Source organism: Mustelus asterias, chromosome 10, assembly GCF_964213995.1.
Source record: "Mustelus asterias chromosome 10, sMusAst1.hap1.1, whole genome shotgun sequence".
NCBI lineage: Eukaryota > Metazoa > Chordata > Chondrichthyes > Carcharhiniformes > Triakidae > Mustelus > Mustelus asterias.
Window position 1 is genome coordinate 120,654,351 of NC_135810.1, and position 26,199 is coordinate 120,680,549.

At 44.5% G+C, this 26,199-nt stretch overlaps 1 protein-coding gene across 1 annotated transcript in view; it reads left to right on the forward strand.

Annotated features, from left to right (window-relative positions):
* LOC144499897 (52 kDa repressor of the inhibitor of the protein kinase-like) overlaps positions 1-7,870 on the forward strand; it is a 28,111-nt gene extending 20,241 nt beyond the window's left edge. The window contains exons 3-5 of the mRNA XM_078222561.1: positions 1,359-1,472; positions 1,580-1,616; positions 4,386-7,870. Of these exons, the coding sequence (XP_078078687.1) occupies positions 1,359-1,472; positions 1,580-1,616; positions 4,386-7,690 (3,456 nt within the window). The 3' untranslated portion in view covers positions 7,691-7,870. The remainder of the gene's footprint in view (positions 1-1,358; positions 1,473-1,579; positions 1,617-4,385) is intronic.
* Positions 7,871-26,199: the final 18,329 nt, after the last annotated feature.

Here is a 26,199-nt window from a genome sequence, read left to right on the forward strand (position 1 = left end):
GTGCAGATGCTGCTGCTACCTTTTCCCACAGTTGCAGAGGCGAGCAGGAAAAACAAAGAATGGAAAGGATGTGAAATAATGTAGCAGAAAAATAGCACTGGCGGGGTTGGAGAAAGAAAATTGAAGCAGAGAGATACTGAAGGAAGAATGAGGAGGGGGGGTGACTACGTTTTAAATGTTATGGCCTTTTCTTCTGTGTGTAATACAGATATTTTTGAAACTTGTTTTTGGGCCAGCTCTGTTTCCTTGTTTCAGTGCCTGGCTTTATAAAGTATCACAGATTATAGGAATGAGTTGTTGTAATTATGAAAACTGAAATACTCCCCCAATGGCTTATTGAACAAATTCACTGCTGAGTGTGGAACCAACCATACGACACAGTAAGTTCTGGTTCAGTCGTGGCTTGTTAGGCAAGCTGGAACACTGAAGTCGTTTCAGGATAAGGCGGCGGCGGGGGGGGGGGGGGGGGGGTCTTCCGTCACCCTGGTAGTCGTGTGATGATGGCAACGGAGTTAATGATTCAATCGTGGGGCAATAACTTTCTCTTACTTAGCTTTTAACAGGCTGTGACATGAGGTGGGAAAGATATCCTGTGATGGAGAGCTTTGAGAAGTGTAGGAGCAAAGTCACCTATTCCTCCCAAGCCTGAGAATATAATGTCTCTCATCACTCGTACAGTATCTCAAAATATTCTGAAAGCTATCAATCCAGTTTGCATTTGAATGAATCAACATTTTTTTGCTTCCCCAATTCCCAAACAAGCCAGTCCAGTAGATTGCCCACTTACTGAAATAGTGTATCTATAGATATGTTTTAAATTTACATGCTTTGCCTTCTGCTTTTACTATCGTGGATAAAATAAAGCAGCCTGGCCTGGGTTCCATTATGTATTTCCTATAAAATATTAACAGCAATCATAATACCTCTTAGGCTTCCTTTATCCAGTGAGAACATGGCCAGTTTGCCTAATGACTTCACAATCTGATTCCTCAACCTCTTAATCAATCTGGTGCTCTCTGTATATCTGGAGAGGTGCACTATTCTTACTAAAATGTCTAGAATTGTATAGTCTTATCGGAAGTGAGACTGCATCAACATTTTATGAAAAAGCAGGATTAGTTCACTCTCTTGGTTGAATGTTAGCCTTTCAATACATCCCAATATCCTAATGACTTTATTCATTATTGGACTGTGATGTCTGTAACTGTTGAATAGTTTCTAGTGCTTGTTAACTGGTTCCAACATGGGGACATGATCTGAGGAAGCATTAGAGAACTGCTAGAGCTTATGACAGCAATGGAGAAACTGCAGATGGGAAAAGCATCTAATGTTATTTAAAATCATAAACTTGTTTCCAGAGCCCTTACAGAACAGTCCTTAAGGATAATGCAGTGCCCACCTTGTTTGACTTAACAAGTCATCTCAATAAACCTGAAGGCAAACACAGAAAACACAAGAGGATAAAAGAGCTGGTAAGATATTGCCTCTACAATTCACAATGATGATCATAACTTGTGTGGTATAACATTTGTGAAGCATTTGGATCTGTTAATCATCTTTTCCTCCCTTCTTCTTATAGACTGAGGAAGATTTATTGAGGGTGAAAGCACCAAGAAGTAAGTAGCTCCAACAAATTGTGTACACAGATCATATATTTTCAAACATTGTTCTGGGGCTTGTATTTTTGTGGCAAGCTAAATAACCAGATATACAGTTTGATTTTCTGAAATACATTTTCAAAAGGGTATCACATGATGACAAGAGACTGAGCCATAACAACTGGTATTTATTTAATGTCATTTTTTTTAGTCCTAGATGTATGTTCTATATAGGAATACAGAAAAGCCAAGTGTTTAAGAAAGGAAGGAGTCAAATCTTGTATTTATGTAGCTTCTTTCACAACCTCAAAGAATCCCAAAGCAATAATTGAGGAGGAAGGGAGGTTGCGATGTGGATTAACTGACACAAATGAAAGAGCAAGTAGATTTGTTTTTGAACGGAGAGGGAGAATGGCTACTTTGAAAGGAAGAAGATATTGTCTGAAAGAAAAGCATGATGATACCTGCTAGCTTAGGCCAGCAAGTGGTGTTTGTTGGGTGGGAGAGAGAGAATCAAGGCAACTGGGAGGAAGTTTCATGGAGGTGAAGAGCTTGGAGAGGGTAGGGGCTTACTGTTGAAGTGGAAGAAGGACACGGAGAAGGGTAGGATTTTAACCCTCGATCAAGAGGAACAACCTTTGAAGGGGTGGTGCATAAATGACCTTGATTTAGTTGGGGGCAATACTCAAAAGGCTAAGCTGGATCTACTGATGAATAACTAGAATGATTTTGCGTGCCTTCAAGTTTGAAATCTGTCCACAGATTGAAGATGAGTACTGTACTGGAAGGGGAGACAGGTTTGCTGGGAATAAGAGCACTGAAAATAGGGATGAGTGAGCAGTTAAAATTACATCATGACAAGGACAGGGCCAAAACTGAGCGATTTGGGGACCTCTGTCCAATAAGAATGAGGAGTTTATTTTTTTGTGTGTCACTGACAAGGCCAGCATTGATTGCCCATCCCTGATTAGCCTTAAGAACGTGGTGGTGTGCTGCCTTCTTGAACTGCTGAAGTCCATGCAGTGTAGCTGCAATGCACAGTGTTGTTAGGAAGGGAGTTCCAGGATTTTGACCCAGTGAAAGGGTAGGAATGGCAATATAGTTCCAAATCAGGGTTTGGTGGTAGTATTCCCATGTACCCGTTGTCCTCCAAAGTTGGTGTTTATTTTAAAGGGAAAGGGAAATCACTGGCTGTCAGTTGCTTGGCATAGATGCCAAGGGAAGAGAAAAGGGCTTGAGAAATTCACAATGCTCCGTATTTGGCTGTTTAATAATAGGAAATTATGGGGAATTATTTTTAATAAATCGATACCTTCAAGCTTATCTCTGTATTAGACACCTCCATGGTGTTTTCCATAATAATGATCTAATGTTTTGAGGCAAGGCACCTCTATCCATAGTTTCCCCCTTAATGCATTTCTAATTTCCCTGAATCCTGTTTGTTAATGCTTGAAAGTAGCAGCTCACACAAGGTAGAGACCATTTGGTGGGTTGCATGGTGGCACAGTGGTTAACACTGCTGCCTCACAGCGCCAGGGCCCCGGGTTCAATTCCCAGCTTGGGTCACTGTCTGGAGTTTGCACGTTCTCCCCGTGTCTGCCTGAGTTTCCGCAGGGTGCTCCGGTTTCCTCCCAAAGCCTGAAAGACGTGCTGGTTAGGTGCATTGGCCATGCTAAATTGTCCCTCGGCGTACCTGAACAGGAGTGTGGTAACTGGGGGATTTTCACAGCAACTTCATTGCAGTGTTAATGTAAGCCTACTTGTGACTAATAAATAAACTTTACTTTTACTTTTTTTTAGCCTATTTATCTCAGACATATATTAATCCTTAATTGATATTATATGGTGCATAACCATAAATCTAAAATTCCCTTGCCTTTTTGTTCTATTGAGAGCTCCCGTACTTTTTTTCGAATAGTGTGATATGCAGAGATGAAAATTGAGTGGCCACTATTATTTTAATCTATATTTCAGCGCGATTAACATAGAAACATTACTATCATTAATATTGTTTTCATTTTTGAGATTAGAAATTAAAGACGACAAAGTGAATGCAAGGGGGTGATTTAATTGGGTTGCTAACTGACTACCATTTAAGATTTTTGAATCACAGCAGGGGAGGCGATGACTTGTGGTATTGTTACTTGGCTAGTAATCTAAAGACCAAGGGTGATATCAGGGGACTTGGGTTCGAATCCCACTGTGAAAGGTGGTGAAATTTGAAATCGGTACAAAATCTAATAATGACCAAGAAACCATTGTCTTATAAAGCATTTAGATAGTTACATGGGTACGATGGGTATAGAGGGATATGGACCAAATGCGGGCAATTGGGATTAGCTTAGGGGTTTAAAAAAATGGGTAGAGTGGACAAGTTAAGGCCTTTTTCCATGCTGTAAACCTCTATGACGCTATGATGTCATAAAAACCCATGTGGTTCACTGAGGTCCTTTTAGGGAAGGAAATCTGCTGTCTGGCCTACATGTGGCTCCAGATCCACAGCAGTGGTTAACTCTTAAATGGACAATGGGATGTGCAATAAATGCTGGCCTAGCCAGTAATGTCCAAATCCAATGAATGACTAAAAATATAAATAATTCTGTGTACATTTTATAAATTTATTTTCTGATCAGAGTCAATTATGTCAATAGGTTGAGTATTCAGCCCTCGTGTTAGAACTTTATGTTAATTGTTTGTAGAGTTAACTGTTTTAATTGTCGGTCTATATTTGAGTATGACATTAAATTTTCACAATAGCCTGATCATTTTTTTTCTTAATGTTTTAAGCCGATTGTGATGTCTTGAGAGGTCTACAGTGTAAGCAGGAGGCAATCAATGAACTGGACAAAACAGACCTGGAAGAAGCCACAGAAAGCCTCGAGGAGTCTGCTCTCCTGGAAGAATCTTTGAACTTGACACCTGAAGAGAAAGGGAACAAAGAGTTTCTCAAAGTTTTATTTGAAACCGTATTGCTGTTGGGAAGGCAAAATGTTCCATTGGGCGGATCTGCCACTGAAAACTTAAGCAACTTATGCAGTACTCCTGACAACATTCAAGCACTGCTGGAGTTCAGAATGAATGCAGGCGATGAAATTCTTCGAAAAAGATTTGAGACCACTGCTGTGAATGCAGTGTACTGTCCAAAGAACTTGCAAAAAGACCTGTTGGACATCTGTGAGATGTGCATACGTGAGGAGGTACTCCGAGAAGTACGTGACAGCAACTTTTTTTCAATTATAACAGATGAAGTGATTAACGTAGCAGGGCTCGACTACGTGTCCATGTTAATTAGGTTTGTGGATGAGTCTGACTTCCTGAGGCAAGAGTTTGTCGGCTTCATACCCTGTGAGCTTGATGGAGAGTTCTTGGCGAGTCGGATCCACGAGACACTTACGGAAAAGTGGGGACTGAACATGTATTACTGTCGTGGACAAGCATATAATGGCTCGGGCACAATGTCTTACAAGAAGCGAGTTATTGTGGCTAGCATTTTACAGCAGTGCCCAAAGGCATTGTGCACGCCTTGTTCCTCCTACCCCCTAAACATATGGGTAGCCAAGTCAAGCCTGATTTTTGGTATTAGCATGGTATTGAGCTTGATGGAGAACATTATCTCATTTTTTGGTTTGTCACCTCAGCTCCAGAAGGTTTTTGATGTTGGCGTTGATGGCATCTATCAAACAAATGAAGAAAAAGCAAAGGAGCTGAAAAAACTTTTTCAAATCAATTGGTACGAAAGGCACGACACTTTTGAAATACTTGCAGACCTATATGAAGTGCTGGTGACCTGCTTGGATGAGATAAGCTACGATACGTGTGGTAGGTGGAATGCTGAGATAGCGACGCAGGCCAGCATGTTGTCCTCAACCATGAGAGATTTTGAAATAGTCGTCTCTCTAATGGTCCTGAAAAATGTCCTCTCCTACACAAGAGCCTTCGGCAAAAATCTCCAAGGTCAAGCATCGGATACCTATTTTGCCTCGAGCACCTTGACGGCGGTCTTGCACTCGTTAAACGAAATGAGGGACAATATTGATGTCTATCATGAGTTCTGGTTGGAGGAAGCCACCAATTTGTCACTCAAAATGGGGATTGAACTAAAGTTGCCATGGAGGTGCCGCAGGCAACCTCAAAGCGAAGAGGTGTCCGAGGAGACTCCTGAAAACTACTACAAAGAAGCAATCACTGCACCATTCCTGGACCACATTATTTTAGAAATTGAGGAGATGTTCTCCGAGCAGCAGTTAAAGGCTCTCAAGTGCCTGTCGTTGGTGCCGTCTGTCATGGCCCAGCTGAAATATAACACTGGAGAGGAAAGCATGGCTGATTTATATAAAGACGATCTCCCAAATCCAGACACACTTTCAGCAGAACTCCACTGCTGGAAGATAAAATGGAAGCATCGAAGTCGGGATGTTGAACTTCCTAGTACTATTTTTGACACTTTGCGCCACCCTGACATCAAGTTCTTTCCAAACGTGTACACTCTGCTTAAAATTGTCTCCAATCTGCCAATTATTAAGCTTGAAACCGACAAGTGTGAAATTGGACGGAAACGACTCAAAGCGTATTTGAAAGTCACTCCGGTCGAGGAGAGAACGAGTAGTCTGGCACTGATCCATATCAATTATGATGCAAAGCATGACTATGACATGATGGTTGATACCTATGCTAAGCTGTACCCAGAGAAAATGCAGCTGCCCCATGTTACTGATTCCGATAACGTGGACGTAAACAATCATGATGCAGCCAGTATGGAAATAAATAACTTGGATGCAAGTACGCGAACGGTGTATGAAGTGGACGGCGAGTGCATGGAGGTGGCGAGCCACACAGTGGAGAGTGGGGTTGTCCTGCATCACCAGTCGGCGGGGTGTCTAATGGAGGTGTGTCAGAATTCAGATAAGACCGTCATAGAAGTGACCCAGCATGCAGACGGGACCACCGTGGAACTGCAGCAGTTTCCTGTAAGCGGCACCATGATCGTGACCCAGCATTCAGCCGAGCCCGGCGTGGAGCTGCATCCGGAGGGGGCGGAGGTCAGCCAACAGCCGGTGGAGGGCAATGTGCAGCTGCAGCACCACATAGAGGGAAGGATGGTGGAGGTGATTCACCATCCAGAGGTGAACGGGGTGGAATTGCAACATCACTCGGCGGTGAACGGCATGGAATTGCAGCACCATCCAGCAGGAGAGGTTATTGAGGTGCAAGCTGTGGCACTCCAACCAGAGTTGGAGACCAGCACTGTGGAGGTGCAACACCAGGTACAAGAGGGCGCAGTGGCTCTGCAACATCAGCTGGAGGGAAATACTGTGGAACTACAGCACCATGTACAGAGCAGCACTGTGGAATTGCACCATCCGCAGGCAAGTACAGTGGAGTTGAGTCAGCATATAGCAGAGAGCACCTTGGAAGTGGCACATCATACAGAGCCTAGTGCCACCGAGTTACAGCAGCATCCGCAACCTGCTGCTATAGAATTGCAACACCACTTGGAGTCCGCTGAGGCAGAGATACAGCACCATCAGCAATCTGCAGCTACAGAGATACAACACCATCCACAGCCTGGTGAAGTAGCGATTCAGCCCCATCTGGCACCTGTTGCTCCAGCGATGCAACACCCTTCAGAGCTTAGAAGCGTGGAAATCCAGCACCACACAGAGCCTGCGACTACAGAGGTACAGCAGCAACCACAGACCATAACCGTGAACTTGCAGCATCACCCAGAAGCTCACACAGTGGACTCTCCGCACCATCTAGAGTGTCGTACTGCAATAGAGAGCCATCCAGAGATGCACACGGTGGAGATAGAGCACCATTCGGGTGTCAGTGCTGTGGAATCGTGTGCTGTTGAGATGGAACAGTGTCCTGAGTCAAACGTGGTGGAACTGGAGAACCGTCCAGAAGCAATGGAGCTGCAGAACCCTCCAGAAACGGGCACGGTGGCAGTAGACAATGTAAGTGCGTGCAATCAGGATATGAACGCTGATGGAATAAAGACTGTGGAAATTAAAAATTCAGAACAAAGCAATTCTGAAACGAACCTTTCTAATGTAAGTAATGTAAATAGTTCTGAAGTAGCCGTACAATAAAATGATTCATTATGCTACTTCAGTTATATTTGTAGCAGTCTACAGCTAAATCTGTGACCAAGTCAAGTTGGGCATGTTTAAATCTGAAGACTCCTGCATGGGTTGGGTTGGGGGGGGGTGGGGGGGCGGGGGGGTTCCAAGTTGTTCATTAAGGGTGAAATAAATGACAATTTTTGAAGTATTTTCATTCATTGTTTTATTACCCCTCCCCTCTACCATGATGTCTTCCTGCCCATCTCCGATTACCTCTGAGTTAAGCATTCTTTGCTTTTTGTTTTGGCCCAGGAAGATAAACTTGCCAAAGACACGTCCACGTGTGAAACCTGCCTGCCCATCCTTATTTAACAGAGCGCTGTGATTTTTTTCTTAAATGTAACTTTAGCCTCTGTCCAAATTACAAAGATTAAGTTTAGAAAAAAGTGATGTGTGGGTAGATACATACACGATGGAACATTACACATGAGCAACAGTGTTTTAAGCATACAACATCCTTGCCTAGGTATAACTGGAGGTTGAACTTGCTTATCCTTAAACCACTGACATGCTGGAATATGGTTGTGTGACATTCCTAGGGTACTTCTGTAAAAGATCATAGAGTGAATTATCCAGCACCTATATAGATGTATTAGGTGCTGGACAGGCGTGCAAACTCTGGCTATTTATTTTGGTGCTCTCTTCTCCTTTCCCCTCTACCCACCCCAAACTAGTATGGGGAGATTGAGATCAGGGATTGTTCTTCTTTACTTCCTGATCCGTGTGGCTCTGTATTGCAACAGTAATTGGCCTGTCAAGCTTGTTTAATGAAAGGTTTTAGCTAAATGTTTTCATATATCCTTGGCCCAACTGAGGTGTTTTAAAATGTAGTAATTAGTTTAACAGTCGCTTCCCCTTGGCAGCCACGGACTAGTCAGCCTCCTCTTACTGAATCCTGTCCCTTCATCAGATACAATGGTGGTTATAGTAGCGAGTGAGACTGTCAGGCCTGTTCTTCTTCCCATTGCCGGGAAAATGGGGATCAGATGCTACTTGCTGTTTGATAATTGGGAATGGCAAGCTGTTGAAGGTTCATGAATGGTTTCAGAAATTATCTTCTATTAATTTCTCCACTCTGCCCCGGAAGGTATTGACTCCTGCTGGTGTGTGGGTGCACTGCCTGGTCAAGTAACAGCTGACCCTGACCTTATCATCATCTACTTCTCCACATGCCCTCACCCTTGGCAGAGAGTACTGGACAACAACTGGGCATGGGAACATTGGCGAACTATCCTTCAAACACACACCAGCTCAGTAAAGAAACTGGATTTACGGTAATTGTTCCAGCATGTTCTTTTGTCTCCAAAACACTTGTTTTAATTTTGTTCAGTCCACCCTAGTCTGTGTGTTCTGAAAAGTCAGCTTAGCCACCGGCCTGTTGAAGATGAGGAATGTTTCAGAAATTTATTTGACATTTCATTTTGGGGCTAGAAGAATTAAAGGTTAATGGTGAGCAGTGTCTGTACTAGATGCAAAACGTTTTCCAACTTTTGAAAGTTGGGGGTTGTAGTTCAGTCGGACAGCATGGTCGGTGCAGGCTTGGAGGGCCGAAGGGCCTGTTCCTGTGCTGTAATTTTCTTTGTTCCGTCTTGAACATCCTCTACTCCGAAAGCCATGATAGCTTTTGATAGATTCGGAATAAAGTTTCCTCAATGCTTCTGCAGCAGCCTGCCTTAATCAGAGCATTTTAGTATTGTCTTAAATTTTTCCACTTGCCACACCATCTGAGATGACCAATTTGTGCCATATTGTGGTCATGTTTGTGCAGTAGCCATTATCAGGAACTGGATTGAACCAGCAGATAATCATTACACGTCAGATGCTTGCAGCCACCAGACAAAGACCAGCGGTTAGGTGATATGGCGCTGATTAGTCTGATCTGACCTGTTCTCTGTTAGTTAATTTCATCCCTGGTAGCTGGTGGGGAAATATGATTGGCCGTGTCCCTCTGAGGGGTGAGGGAGGTTGTGCTCACAGACTAAATTTGACTGCTGTCAAACCAGTGCTGCTTCCTGAGACACGGGGACGTGAGTGTAATGTTCACCAGGTTTTTAATGAGAGGCCAGCAGGGTCAGAGCGTTAGTGCTGTTCATGGCTGTGGCCCTGTACCCCTGGATTAATCACTGCTTATAAAAGAGGAGAGAAGACAGAAAAATAAACATTTCTTCATTGCTGTGTTCTGAGACAAATTAAAATCTGTGCCTTGGAGACAAGAGAACGTGTTTGAATAACCGCTGTAACGCTCAAGTTTCATTTCACATTTCTTTTCATACTTGCAGGATAACAATTCCAAAAACACGTTTGACATTCCACCAAAAGATCAAGTATGAGAAAAGGCCACTTGTCTAAATTAAGACTAATCCTAATCCATCATGGCATCTAATTATTTTCGATGTTAATTTAGCTGATGTTGCTCAGCGTCAGCTTTACAGTGAGTGTCTCGGTAACAGTCCCCAATAACAAGATACATGATGGCAACCCCAGAAACCCAAGTAAGATGTTGACTCTAGTTCATTTGAAGGAATGAAACAGTAAGATCTCGCATTAAAACTGTCCCAACTTGCGTCTTGGGACATCTAAGAATGCACAGCTGTTTTGCAAGCAGCCAGGGTCCCATGTTGCAGAGAAAATGTAAGGATTGCTTCGTAGTTGGGGTTTAATATGTGCTGGTTGTTCAACAAAGTGCGGTGGTTGCCTCATTCAGGGAAGGGAGGAATCCATTGCTTACGCTGGAGATTTTGTCTTTTTTTCTTGAACCCATACAGTGAAAGAAAATAGAAAATGCCACACCTGCAGAAAGATCGATTAAAGTAATCTGTGAGAGAAGTGCTCCTTTATATCTGGGTTAAATACATCTCAGTAAATTTAAGGTTAGGATATGTTTTCAAGAACGTTGTAGGTCTTAAACCCCCCCCCCCCCAAGTATAAAGCAGCAGCCTATGTGTATCCAGCATACTTGTGTTGTTGATAGAAGGTTGGAGCTGAATTGAATGCACTTGTTTACCAGAAAATGATGTCCTTTTTAAAATTTTGTTCTGTTTTTCTTATTTTTATATCCAGGAGCAAATTTCACAACTGATAATTTCTGTTGTTTCGATAGTGCTTTGAATTGAAACGTTAAGTTTCTTTCCTAATGTCTCAGGTGGCAAAGGCAATGTGCAACTGAGCCCCACACTGGCCCCATGTCTTATCCTAGTCTGTGCCAAGTTAAGACTACAGTTGGCTTCAGTGCCTGTGGACAATAAAGGGGGAGAAAAAAATTCATGTTTGCTATCCAGTAGCTGCTGAACGTGTGTCAACATAACACGAGGGCTCGTCTTGGATCCTCCCTCTCCAGTCTTGTCGCCTGCCTATGCTCAGTCACTGGCTACACTCAAAAGTCAAAGATGACCACTGCGGCGAGGGCTGGCGTTGCTACCGCCTGAGGAACTGAACCCTAGCATGGTGTCAGCACCTCGGGAGAGGAAAGGTAATGTTTGTTAGGGTAAAGTGAGATGCTAAATGGCATCTCTCGTTTCGGGTGGTGCACTGGTATACGATGCAGCTGCAATTATCCACGAGTGCAGACAAACCCTGCGTGAGACCGGCAAACTAGAGAATTTGGGGAGCATTCTCCTATTGTATCATGAAGCAATTCCTTGAGAAGGAGTTGGGTGGGGGTAACATAAATACTGCCTTCAGATTAAAAACTGCAAAGACTATGGGACAATTTGTAAATTTGATGTTTTGGGCTGTGTCTGTTCCTCAGAGCTTGATAAAAGAAGAATGACCTAAAGCAATGGGAGAGCAGTGGAGGACATGTATGTGGGTGTACTGATTCAATTCACAAGTACATTTCCAGACGTCGCTTGTATTTTTCACATGTGAACTTCGGGAGCAAGTGTCAGCAGCCCATGCAACTGTCATGGTTGAACCTGATCTTGCCTTCAGTTGACATCCAGTGCGTATCTAGCCTGGATGGTGGTTAATTGTAGAAACCTGGATTGATTCCCTTCCCCACCCAGACTTCGGTTGCTGCCCAGCTGAAAATCAACAAGCTCAACACAGAACGGATCTTAAAACTGGGTCTGGATGGTGCAATTCTATACAAGACCCATTGGGAGGAGCTCTTGCCTTGCACCATATAAGTTGCCTGGAGAATTGAATGATAATCATAGAATCCCTACAGTGCAGAAGGAGACCATTGTTCTACACTGATTCCGAAAAATCTTTCTACCTATGCCCACTCCCTGCCCTATCCCCCATAACCCCGCACATTTAACGTGGCCAATCCACCCAACCTGCACATCTTTGGACAGTTGCGGTGGGGTGGGGTGGGGGGGGGGGGAAACCAGAGCACCCGGGGGAAACCCACAGAGACATGGGGAGAATGTGCAAAGTTCACACAGACAGTGACCCAAGGCCAAAATTGAACCTGGATGAACCCGGATGCCTGGCGCTGAGGCAGCAGTGCTAACCACTGTGCCACCATGCCACAGTACACCACCTCTTTGAATCTCATTTTAGAAGGGTTGAGTGGATTCTTCCAGCCTTCATTAGATTTCCTAGATTGAGTAGTTGACCTGTTTCTATTTGTATAAAAATCCTATCATTGCATTAGTGCAGTGTGTATAACACACTGACACACAAGGAGCAGTATTTTAATGTTTAAAGGCATGTCTGTATAGATTAATTGACCATTGTTAAGCGTTGGTAATTGTTTTATAATGCAATTTAATTTTCACAGATATTTGCTTTCCTATTAGTTGATAATTGTGTTAGAAATTCATTTTTGTGAAACACTTTGAAATTAATGTTGGGTCTTTACAGTTAAAAGGCTTGCTATTGATACTACCTTTTAATTTATTTTAAAAAGAACTCACCCATTTAAGCTGATTGTTAGTGTGGAAAGCTATTTTTGTAATGCCCTGTATATCGTATACTTGTCAAAGATGTTTCAGATAAAATAGTATAGCCCCTTGCAACCACCATCTCTTTCCCAAAACCCCGCCCCTCCTCCCCCCTCCCGAACCACCATGGCTTGGAGCTTAAGGCACCATCTCTGATTAGGTCACTCATTTGATTTTCAGTCTCAGCTGAGTTTGCTGAACTCAACTAAGGCAAAAGTACACTACAGTCACCGCAACATTCCCCCAGCTTGTGTGATGGAAAAGGTTTGGTCGAGGCGCCTGATTCCAGTTGCTCTGCAGCTTGCTGGGCACAGGGTGAGGACAGCATCGAAGGCAGGTGTTGTTGCGCTTTCAGATAGTTCTCTCAACACATTTGTCATGGCTTACGCTCAAAATGAAGGCCATTTGGGTGAGTTACTGGAATGAATGTTTAAATCGTCAGTTTTTGGACAAGGCATCATTTCTAACCTTATTTATGTAAATAATGGTTGGGGTGGGGGTTCTTAGAATAAACTCACACTGATCTTTACTAAGTTAATGTTTCAGTTCAGTGACTGGGTGTAACAAGGTTGATGCTCATTCCAATGAGTGGTAAGGCTGTTGTGAGTTTTAGTCTCAAAAGAAAAAGAAAAGAAATCCTGGAGTGGGGTGAAAGAGTACATTAAAACTTATTGATAATACTTTACCATCCAGGCCCAGTGCACACAAAAAAGACTTCTTTCTCCAGCTGTCACTGGTCGATACTGAAAGCGGCTATTTGTATTTAGCTTATAATTTAAGTTTTATGCTGGTGTCACTGAATTGTGATTCTGCATTCTTTCACCCCACGGATACAGTGCCACTTCAGAAAATGTTTGTGTCTCTTTCCCACTTGTGTCACCCCCTACCTCCCACCCCAACTAGAAGTAGAATGAACAGCCTCTATATTCAACTTGCAAAACCTTTTGACAATGTTTGATGCTCTGTGGTTTGTGGGTTTTTGAAAGAGAGACCACTACAAGAAGCAGTGCATGTTAACAGGTCCTGGTATGAACGAAGGTGAAGATTGGTGTTGTTGCTGATGGTTTCCTTTTTGAATAGCCAGCAAGTCCATCACTCAGACTATCTTGTACGTGCTGTGCCTACAAGGCTTGTATTTCAACCCACCACCAGGCCCTATAAAAGATTCAGAGAAAAAGCCCCGCACTTGTTTAATATTGTAACTTTTTTCATTAATTATGAAAGAACCTTGTCAGAATTGTTACCTTTTGTAGTATGTGAATGCAATGGAATAAGTCACGTTTCTGTGTTCTTGTTTTACATTCAAGTGTTGCAAAAAACTTCTAATTTGGCTTATTTCTGCAGTCTAGACGTTGCATACATTTTGTGTGTATCTGTATTTTACAATAAATTGAAATCTTGGATGAATGACTCCTGTTTTCTTTTCAGAAATCCTTCTCACCTCTTCCACCACCTTTTCTCTCCTGTGTCCTAATGACTTTATGTCTGGGTAGAGTTCCATCATTTCTATTACCTTTCTTCATATGTGAGGCAGGGTACTGGCAACAGATCGCGCGGCCCTAGGGGCAAGATGACTGACTTGTTCTGCTCAGGTGTACTGAAGCTAATAATAACACACTACACTACCTCTCTCAGATTCCTCCACTGTCTTTGATTTGTCACACAGCAGGTTAGATTTGGAAAGACTGAAGTCCTTCTTTGATCCCCACCACAAACTCCATATCCTAACCATCACCTTCAACCCTCTTGACTCCTATGCCCTGGCCACTGAGGCATAATCAGATTGTTTGCAACCTTGGCAATCTGACCCTTAACTGAGCTGCCAGACCCACATTAACACCTCGAACACCACTGATCTCTGACCCTGCGTGAACCCTTCTGAGAATAAACTCACGCTGTCGTAGTTTGCAGGAAGACTTTGGCGGATAGGGTTAAAGAGAATCCTAAGGCGTTCTATAGGTATGTCAAGAACAGAAGGTTGGTTAGGGCAAGTTTAGGGCCAGTTATAGATGGCAGAGGGAAGTTATGTGTGGAACCGGAGGAGATTGGTGAAGCATTGAACCAATATTTCTCTTCGGTGTTCACGCAAGGGGACATGAATATAGCTGAGGAGGACACTGGGTTGCAGGGGAGTAGAATAGACAGTATTACAGTTGATAAGGAGGATGTGCAGGATATTCTGGAGGGTCTGAAAATAGATAAATCCCCTGGTCCGGATGGGATTTATCCAAGGATTCTCTGGGAGGCAAGAGAAGTGATTGCAGAGCCTCTGGCTCTGATCTTCAGGTCGTCGTTGGCCTCTGGTATAGTACCAGAAGATTGGAGGTTAGCGAATGTTGTCCCATTGTTTAAGAAGGGGAACAGAGACTTCCCCGGGAATTATAGACCGGTGAGTCTCACTTCTGTTGTCGGCAAGATGTTGGAAAAAATTATAAGGGATAGGATTTATAGTTATTTGGAGAGTAATGAATTGATAGGTGATAGTCAGCATGGTTTTGTGGCAGGTAGGTCGTGCCTTACTAACCTTATTGAGTTTTTTGAGAAAGTGACCAAGGAGGTGGATGGGGGCAAGGCAGTGGACGTGGTATATATGGATTTTAGTAAGGCGTTTGATAAGGTTCACCATGGTAGGCTTCTACAGAAAATGCAGATGTATGGGATTGGGGGTGATCTAGGAAATTGGATCAGGAATTGGCTAGCGGATAGGAAACAGAGGGTGGTGGTTGATAGTAAATATTCATCATGGAGTGCGGTTACAAGTGGTGTACCTCAGGGATCTGTTTTGGGGCCACTGCTGTTTGTAATATTTATTAATGATCTGGATGAGGGTATAGTTGGGTGGATTAGCAAATTTGCTGATGACACCAAAGTCGGTGGTGTGGTAGACAGTGAGGAAGGGTGTCGTAGTTTGCAGGAAGACTTAGGTTGCAAAGTTGGGCCGAGAGGTGGCGGATGGAGTTTAATGCGGAGAAGTGTGAGGTAATTCACTTTGGTAGGAATAACAGATGTGTTGAGTATAGGGCTAACGGGAGGACTTTGAATAGTGTGGAGGAGCAGAGGGATCTAGGTGTATGTGTGCATAGATCCCTGAAAGTTGGGAATCAAGTAGATAAGGTTGTTAAGAAGGCATATGGTGTCTTGGCGTTTATTGGTAGGGGGATTGAATTTAGGAGTCGTAGCGTTATGTTGCAACTGTACACAACTCTGGTGCGGCCGCACTTGGAGTACTGTGTGCAGTTCTGGTCCCCACATTACAGGAAGGATGTGGAGGCTTTGGAGAGGGTGCAGAGGAGGTTTACCAGGATGTTGCCTGGTATGGAGGGGAAATCCTATGAGGAGAGGCTGAGGGATTTGGGATTGTTTTCGCTGGAAAGGCGGCGGCTAAGAGGGGATCTTATTGAAACATATAAGATGATTAGAGGTTTAGATAGGGTGGATAGTGATAGCCTCTTTCCTCTGATGGAGAAATCCAGCACGAGGGGGCATGGCTTTAAATTGAGGGGGGGTAGTTATAGAACCGATGTCAGGGGTAGGTTCTTTACCCAGAGGGTGGTGAGGGATTGGAATGCCCTGCCAGCATCAGTTGTAAATGCGCCTAGTTTGGGGGCGTTTAAGAGATCCGTAGATAGGTTCATGGACGAAAAGAAATTGGTTTAGGTTGGAGGGTCACAGTTTTTTTTTTTAACTGGTCGGTGCAACATCGTGGGCCGAAGGGCCTGTTCTGCGCTGTAATGTTCTATGTTCTATGATCTTTGGAATGGGTTGAGTCTGCAGTTAACAATGCTTTTTGTACAGTTCTCCCACCTGCTACCCACCAAGTTTGAGCTTATCTTAACACTTCCGCCAGGTCCTTCTTGTCCATAATCCCACATTTGGCTCTTGGGCCCAGCAGTGCCTGGATTTTAAAATATCCCATCTTCTGTTTTCAAATCCCATCATAGCCTTGCCTCTCCTCATCGCTAACCTCCAGCCTCACAACCGTCTGACAGCTATGCTCACCTTCAATTGCAATCTTGTGTCCTTATCGCTGGAATCCCCTCCCTAAATTTCTCCACTTTTAACTTTGTTCTTCTGAATCGTTCCTTAAACTTTTGGTCACCTGTCCTAATATCTATGTGGCTCTTTTATCTGATCGGCTCCTGTGAAGTGTCTTGGGGATGTTTTACAATGTTAAAGGTACCACTAAATGCAAATTGTTGCTGTACACTTGTTCCCTTGACAGTGATGAGTCACCTGCCCAGGCCAGCGATTAAACCTGGGAACTTCTTTGGTATCTATGGAACTGTAACTCAACCAGTGTCAATGTCTTCAGTAAGGAGATAAAATGGTAAGAAGCAATGCAAGAATTTTTGGATGCAATGTATTAACTATTGATTTGCTTTGCATTCCTTGGACACAGAACTGACAATCTTCCTGTCGCTTGTCAAATTGAGATTGGCACATTAGGCAATGTGAGGAGGAGCTCGTCTGAGTGCTTCAGAATGAATTCCACAAAGTGTAATCTACTAATCAAAATTAGGCATATCTATCCATATTCCCCATTGGTTATTACAGGTATTAAGATGTTAACTGCAATAAAGTCAAGAGTGCATTTAGACAGAGGATTAAAACATCTCAAGTGATGGATGGCAGGTTTGATCTCTGGTCCTGTTGTCTTTTGAGGGTCATGCCCCAACAATTCTTGATGGTTGTGTGAACACAAATTATAAAATTGTCACAGAAGCAGATCATTCAGTCCATTACGCTCCCTTTCCTGTGGGAATACTCCCCACTTGCCTGGATAGGTGCAGCTCCAACAACACTCAAGAAGCTTGACACCATCCAGGGCAAAGCAGCCGCTTGATTGGCACCACATCTACAAACATTCAATCCCTCCACTGCTCAGTGGCAGCAGTGTGTACCATCTACAAGATGCACTGCAGCAATTCATCCTTAGCACCTTCCAAACCCACGGCCACTTCCATCTAGAAGGACAAGGGCAGCAGATACATGGGGGACAGCACCATTTGCAAGTTCCCCTCCAAAGGCACTCACCACCCTGACTTGGACATATATCGCCGTTCCTTTGCAGTTGCTGGTCAAAATCCTAGAATTCCCTCCCTAACAGCATTGTGGACTGCAGCGTTTCAAGAAGGCAGCTCACTAGCACCTTTTTTAGGGGCAACTTAGGATGGGCAGTAAATGCTTGCCAGCCACCCAGCAATGCACATGTCAAAATGATGCTAGTGCTAGCTTTTTGAAAGGGCTATCCAGTTGGTTCCACTGCCTTGATCTTTCCACCCTGCAAAATCATGTTGTTTAGCCCAGTGGACAGCAAGACACCACAGTGACCGTACTTTGTCACAGAATTGCCTCTTCGGGACCTCCACATCTTCTTTATTGACTTATGCAATTTTTGTGTCTTTCCTTTCTTAATCCCAGAGTAAGCATAAAAGGTGGCAACCAACTGGTAGCAGGATTGGGGGACACAGAGGTGAAACACTGGCATATTGTGGCCTAAATTGGCATATGGTGTTTATCTTCATAATGGAAGAAAAAGGAAGTCATTCTTAATATGCTGGGTGTAGCTGTTAAATGTTGGCTGACAATTCCATCACATTTAATACAAAGCTAGATAAGCCCATGAGAGTGATGGGAATAGAAAGATCTGCCAGTGGAGTTAGATCAATGATTCTCAAAATCGTTAGGCTGAAGGACCCTTTGTGAGTTAGTATTTCGGGACTAAGTTCCATCAGACCGGAAAGAAGCAAATATAACCCTTCCATTCAAGAAGGGAGGGGAGCAGAAAACAGGAAATTGTGGGCCAGTTAACTTGATGTCAGTCATGGGGAAGGCATTAGAATTGTTCATTAAAGAGGCTATAGCTGGGCATTTGGAAAAACTGAAGGTAATTGGGAAGAGTAAGCATGGTTTTGTGAAGGAGAAATCATGTTTACGAGAGTTATTTGAAGGAATAACATGCTGTAGATAAAGGGGAGCCTGTACAATTACTGTACTTAGATTTCCAGAAGGCATTTGACAAGGTGCCACATCAAAACTTATTGTGGAAAATAAAATCTTATCTATATAATAGATATAAATAAAATGCATGTACGTTAGGGGGTAACATTAGCATGGATAGAAGATTGGCCAGTGGCAGTAAACAGTATGCATACATGTGTCTTTGTCTGAGACAGTAAGAAGTCTCTCAATACCAGGTTAAAGTCCAACAGGTTTATTTGGTAGCACAAGCCACTAGCTTTTGGAGCGCTGTCCCTTCATCAGGTGAGTGGAATCAGGTGAGTTCTTTGTCTGAGAGGCAGGATGTGGCAAGTGGATTCCGGCAGAGATCTGTGTTGAGGTCTCAGCTTTTTACAATTTACATCAATGACTTGGATGAGGAGAGTGAAGGCATGGAGCTAAATTTGCAGATGACCGAAAGATAGGTAGGAAGGTATGTTAGAATCATAGAATCCCTACAGTGCAGAAGGAGGCCATCCAGGCTCAATCCCCCCCACCCCCACATATTTACCCTGCCAGTCCCCCAACACTAAGGGGCAATTTAACATGGCCAATCAACCTAACCCGCTCATCTTTGGACTGTAGGAGGAAACCGGAGCACCCGGAGGAAACCCACGCAGACACAAGGAGAACGTGCAAATGCCACGCAGTCAGCCGAGGCCGGAATTGAACCGGGGTCCTGGCGCTGTGAGGCAGCACTGCTAACAACTGTGCCACCCTGCCGCCAGGGGTGGTGAAGAAGATGTAGATAGGTTGAGTGAGTGGGCAAAAATCTGGCAGATGGATTATAATGTAGGAAAACCTGAAGTTGTTCACTTCGGCAGGAAGAATAAAAAAAGCAGAGTGTTAAAGTTTATTTATTAGTGTCACAAGTAAGGCTTATGTTAACACTGCAATGAAGTTACTGTGAAAATCCCCTAGTCGCCACAGTCCGGCACCTGTTCGGGTCAATGCACCTAACCAGCACGTCTTTCAGAATGTGGGAGAAAACCCATGCAGACACAGGGAGAACGTGCAAACTCCACACAGACGGTGACCCAAGCCGGGAATTGAACCCGGGTCCCTGGCGCTGTGAGGCAGCAGTGCTAACCACTGTGTCACTGTGCCACCCCTTATTTAAAATGACTGCAGAATTCTGAGGTGCAGAAGGATTGATGTATCCTAGTGCATGAATCGCAAAGTAAGTTTGCAGGTATAACATATGATCGAGAAGGCTAATGGAATGCTATCCTTTATTACAAAAGTAATTGGACATAAAAGTAAGGATGTTATGCTTCAGTTGCACAGGGTATTGGTGAGGCTACAATTTGAATACTGTGTGAAGTTTTGATTTCCTTATTTAAGGAAGGATGTAAATGCATGATGCAATTCAGAGGAGGTTGATTAGATTGATATCTAGAGTGAGTTGTCTTATGAGGATCGTTTGGACAGTCTGGACTTGTTTCCATTGGAGGTTAGAAGAGTGAGGGGTGATTTAATTGAAGTCTAACATCCTGAACAGTCTTGACAAGGTGGACGTGGAAAAGATGTTTCCTCTTGTTGGTGAGTCCAGAACTAAGGGGCACTATTCTCAGAGCTCTTCCTTGTAGGACAAAGACGGAGAATTCTTTTTCTCTTTGAGGGTTGTACAACTTTGGAGCTCTGCCTCAGAAGGCAGTGGAGTTGGGGTCATTGACTGTTTTTGAGGTAGATTCTTGTTAGGCAAGGGAATCGATGGTTATTGGGGGTAGAAGGGAATGTGGTATTCGAAACACAAACAGATCAGCCATGACCTTGAATTGCAGAGCAGACTAAAGGGGCCGAATGGCCTACTCTATTTCGTATGTAGAAATGTATTTACAGATAACTTGAAAGTACCTCTTTCGTACCTCTCGCAGTGCTCCTCCATGCATACTGCCTGTCGTATGAGGAACGGTTGAGGACCCTGGGTCTGTACTTGTTGGAGTTTAGAAGGATATGGGGGGATCTTATTGAAACTTACAGGTTATGGCGAGGCCTGGATAGAGTGGACATGGAGAGGATGTTTCCACTAACAGGAAAAACTAGAACCAGAGGCCACAACCTCAGGCTAACGGGACAATCTTTTAAAACAGAGATGAGGAGGAATTTCTTCAGCCAGAGAGTGGTGAACCTGTGGAACTCTTTGCCGCAGAAGGCTGTGGAGGCCGGGTCATTGAGTGTCTTTAAGACAGAGATAGATGGGTTCTTGATTAATAAGGGGATCAGGGGTTATGGGGAAAAGGCAGGAGAATGGGGATGAGAAAAATATCAGCCATGATTGAATGGCGGAGCAGACTCGATGGGCCGAGTGGCCTAATTCTGCTACTATATCTTATGGTCTTATTTGATTTGATTTTATTATTGTCACATGTATTAACATACAGTGAAAAGTATTGTTTTTTGCATGCTATACAGACAAAACATACGGTTCATAGAGAAGGGAATTAGTGCAGAATGTTACAGGAGTGTTGCAATAAGTTTTAGAAGCATAGAACGAGAGTAAAAAACAGAATTAGAAGGTATGCTGGGCACAGCTTGCAAGAAGTCGCCTCGCTCCGGCGCCATCTTGGAAAAAAAATAGTCTAATGCCCTCCCCGATGAGACAGCTTGCCAACACTGCGCTGTAGGTGTGGCTGTGTCATTCAAGCGACTCAGTTCTTGCCTCTGGCTGCCCATGTTATTTTGTCATAGACACGGGCATGCGCACACACACACACCCCTCACTGCCCTCGGAATGCCAATACCGAGCCCCAGCAATCCAACACCCCAATTTGAGAACCACTGGGTTAGATGAAAAAGCTGATGTGGAGACTAAATAGCCCAGGGGAGATAATGGCCAAGTGGTATTATCGCTAGACTATTAATCCAGAAACTCAGCTAATGTTCTGGGGACCCAGGTTTGAATCCTGCCACGCCACAACAAATATCTGGAATTAAGAATCTACTGATGACCATGGGTTAGGACTGCTGCCTCACAGCGCCAGGCAGCCGAGTTCAATTCCTAGCTTGGGTCACTGTCTGTGTGGAGTGTGCACATTCTCCCTGTGTCTGCATGGGTTTCCTCCCACAGTCCAAAGATGTGCAGGTTAGGTTGATTGGCCATGCTAAATTGACGCTTAGTGTCAGGGAGATGAGCAGAGTAGATATGTGGGGTTACGGGAATAGGGCCTGGGTGGGGTTGTGGTCGGTGCAGACTCGATGGGCCAAATGGCCTCCTCCTGCACTGTAGGGATTCTATGAAATCATTGTCGATTTTTGTAAAAACCCATCTGGTTCACTAATGCCCTTTCGAGAAGGAAATCTGCCATCCTTACCAGATCTGGCCTTCATGTGACTCCAAAGCCACAGCAATGTGGTTGACTCTCAACTGCTCTCTGAAATCAAAAGAGAAAATGCTGGAAAATCTCAGCAGGTCTGGCAGCATCTGTAAGGAGAGAAAAGAGCTGACGTTTCGAGTCCCGACGACCCTTTGTCAAAGGGTCCTCTGAAATGGCCTAGCAAGCCACTCAGTTCAAGGGCAACTAGGGATGGGCAATAAACGCTGGCCAGCTAGCGATGCCCATGTACCGTGAATGAATTTTTTAAAAAGTTAGGCTGAATGGCCTGTTTTCTGCACTATTCTGTTGTGGACAGCATCACAACAAATGCTTGCTTTTCGTGTCAGGCCCATGTGAAGGGTTTTTGCTTGGGGAAAGCAGCTGGGAGGGCCTAATGCCTTCCAGTGCACTTAATCACTGCACCAAGGGAAGCAGACAGCTTTGACCAAGACTATCTGCTCTCTGCAGCTTAGTACGGACAACAGGCAGTGTCTTCATGACATTGAATTTGTGGAATTCCTCATGCTTAAATGTGCCTTCAGCATCCAGCTGCGCTCCCATGCTCATTCACAAGGTAGAGCCACACAGCACTACACGGATTAACAGCCTAAGACTACCGTATACCACTAGGTCTAAAGGTCAATGTAAACAACCGTGTGGTTAACAATCTACTCAGCAGTCTGTTCGATTGAAGTTTACAGGACCATCTCGCTCCTGCAAAGCTTTGTGCATAGCAGATCAAAGGCAGGCGTGACATCAAAATTTGACAGGTAAATGGAAAGAATTCATGGAAGAGCAGACATTCATAGACAGACTTTCAGTAAGCGCATTGCTGGAATAAATTCTGAGTGGCCTTCAAAGGGCGGCACGGTAGCACAGTGGTTAGCACTGCTGCTTCACAGCTCCAGGGACCTGGGTTCGATTCCTGGCTTGGGTCACTGTCTGTGCGGAGTTTGCACATTCTCCTCGTGTCTGCGTGGGTTTCCTCCGGGTGCTCCGGTTTCCTCCCACAGTCCAAAGATGTGCGGGTTAGGTTGATTGGCCGTGCTAAAATTGCCCCTTAGTGTCCTGGGATGCGTAGATTAGAGGGATTAGCGGGTAAAATATGTAGGGATATGGGGGTAGGGCCTGGGTGGGATTGTGGTCGGTGCAGACTCGATGGGCCGAATGGCCCCTTTCTGTCCTGTAGGATTTCTATGATTACTATGATTTCTAAATGGCTAAAAACGAAGCTGATACGTGGAGAGTTCCATCTATGCTATAAAGGCTATTTTCTTCGTCGGGAATGCCCAAAGCCTCCCTTTACTGCCCCTCCTTCTTCTCTATTTTAACTTTTATTTTTGTCAAAAGCATTTTAAATTATAGAATGGCAAAGAAAGGACTTGCATTTCACAATCTCAGGACCCCCAGGGTGCTCTTGAGCCAATGAATTATTTCTGAAATTTTTTTTGAAATTCATTCATGGGACCATGGGCGTTGCTGGTTGGCCAGCATTTATTGCCCATCCCTAATTGTCCTTGTTCAGAGAGCAGTTAAGGTTCAATCACATTGCTGTGGCTCTGGAGGCCAGACCGGGTAAGGACGACAGATTTCCTTCTCTAAAGGACATTATTGAACCAGATGGGTTTTTCCGACAATCGACAACGGTTTCATGGTCATCAGTAGATTGTTAATTCCAGATATTTTTTATTGAATTCTAATTCCACCATCTGCCGTGGCGGGATTCAAACCCAGGTCCCCAGAACATTAGCTGAGTTTCTGGATTAATAGTCTAGCGATAATATCACTAGGCCATTGTCTCATATTATCACATTGAGTACAATGGCAGTTGATTTGTGCATAGCTTGATCCCACAAACAGTGCTACAGTAAGTTAAATTGGTTTAATGCTGTTTGTCCAGAGTTTGGACACGATAAAGGAAGTCTTGCCCTGTTCTTCTTCGAATAGTGCCATGGTGGGATATTTCACGTCCACCTGCCATGGCAGGTAGGGCCTATGTTTCACATCTCATCTGAAAACTAGCACCCCTGACAGTGCAACACCCTCTCAGATCCGCTTTCTGTTCCAAACTGTGCTTTTCCTCACAAGGGCTCTTCAAGCTCAGTCAATAGGATTTTAAAAGCTGCGAGCGTTACCCAACAGGGTAGCACAGTGGTTAGCATTGCTGCCTCACAGCTCCAGGGACCTGGGTTCGATTCCTGGCTTAGGTCACTGTCTATGCGGAGTCTGCATGTTCTCCCTGTCTGCGTGGGTTTCCTCCGGGTGCTCCGGTTTCCTCCACACTCCAAAGATAGGTTGGCCATGCTAAATTGCCCCTTAGTTTGCTGGTATGTGTAGGATAGAGGGATTAGTGGGGTAAACATGTGGAGTGATGACGATAGGGCCTGGGTGGGATTGTGGTCGGTACAGACTCGATGGGCCGAATAGCCTCCTTCTGCACTGTAGGGATTCTATGATTCTAATATCTGCTCTTCAATCTTGGTCATTCCATTCACCTACGTTTGTCAATAAAACAGAATCATTGACTGCTGATTTTTTTTCTAGAGTCAATCGTAATGTTCTCAACAGTTAAAGATTTTCTAAAATCAATTTGGAATAGATTACTGGAGGATACCAGAAGCTGTTAGAAAATAGTACATGGTATTTCCCTGCTCCCCCAGAAGGTGTGTTTTCTGGAGGTGGAGGTAGGTCACCATTGCCCATCAATGGGTTCTTCCAGTCCCGCCGATGTCTACAGTGTTTTGCGTGGCTCGGCCATCAGGCCCAGAGGGGGTTGGCCTTCGGTGGTGCTGGTAGATCCCACCAGCGGGAAGGTCGGAAAATCCTGTCCCATGTCTCGGTGTAACCGTGGCCCAGGAGGTAGTCAGATGTTGTGGGTTCAAGTCCAAAGATTTGAGTGTACGTTTCTGTCCTGACACTCCCAGTGCGGCTCTGAAGAGGTGTTAAACCCTCCTGGGGACTGCCTTTTCAAAGGAGATGTTAAACCCAGGCCCCATCCGCTCTCTCGGAACAACATAAGGAGCACCTAACAGCTTCACGCAGCAATAAAGTTCTCCCTGGTATCTTGACCAATATTTATCCCTCAACCACTAAAACAGGTAGTCTTGTCATGGTCTCAATGCTGTCTGTGAGATGTGACTACAAAATAGCTGCTCTGTTTCCTACATTGAAGAAAGACCATAAGAAATAGGAACAGGAGTAGGCCATTCGGGCACACAGGTGGGCTTCAACTTAACCTCAGCAGGATTAGGCTATTGAGTTGGACGATCAACCATGATCGTAATGAATGGCAGAGCAGACTCGAAGGGCCGAAGGGCCTCCTCCTGCTCCTATCTTCTATGTTAACGCAAAAAAGGATGAAGCACTTCATTGGCTTTGGGGTATCCTGGAATTTAGAAAATGAGAGAGGATCCCATGGGCCAGCACAGTGATTAGCATTACTGCCTCACAGCGTCAGGGACCCAGGTTCAATTCCCAGCTTGGGTCACTGTCTGTGCGGAGTCTGCATGTTCTCCCCGTGTCTATGTGGGTTTCCTCTGGGTGCTCCGGTTTTCTCCCACAGTCCAAAGATGTGTGGGTTAGGTGAATTGGCCGTGCTAAATTAACCCACATTGTTCCCAGGAGCAGGCTGAGGGTAAGAGAGTGGGTTTTCTGACTGTAATTAATTATTTATTTTTTCAGTTAATTTTGGGTTTAAAATCGGAGGTTTTTTTCAAAACCGGAAGTCGGGCCAGGAGTGGCCTGGGGAAGTTTTTGGAGGGTTTAAAAGCGCACCAAGGTATACAGCGGGCAGCATCGTAGCGGACAGCAGAGTGAGTGGGAAGTTGAGTGAGCTGTCAGGGCTTTGGCTCACAGGGCTTGGACAAGCAGGGGTGAGTTTTTGTTTCCTTACACTCTTATTAACTTTTCACTGTCTTACTTGACATAAAGTGTCCAGTATGAGTGTGAAACCAGGGTGTTGTTCCCACTGTAGGATGTGAGAGGTCCTGGAGGCATCTGGCCTCCCGGACATCCACATTTGTGAGGGGTGTGTCGAGCTGCGGTTCCTGAGGGACCGTGTTAGGGAGCTGGAACTGCAGCTCGAGGATCTTAGGCTGATGAGGGAGAATGAGGAGGTGATAGACAAGAGCTATCATCAGGTGGTCACACCAGGGCCACGGGAGGAGGCCAAGTGGGTGACGGCCAGGAAGGGTAAGGCTAGGGTGGTTGAGAGCACCCCAGTGGATTTGCCCCTGCACAACAAGTACTCCTGCTTGAGTACTGCTGGGGG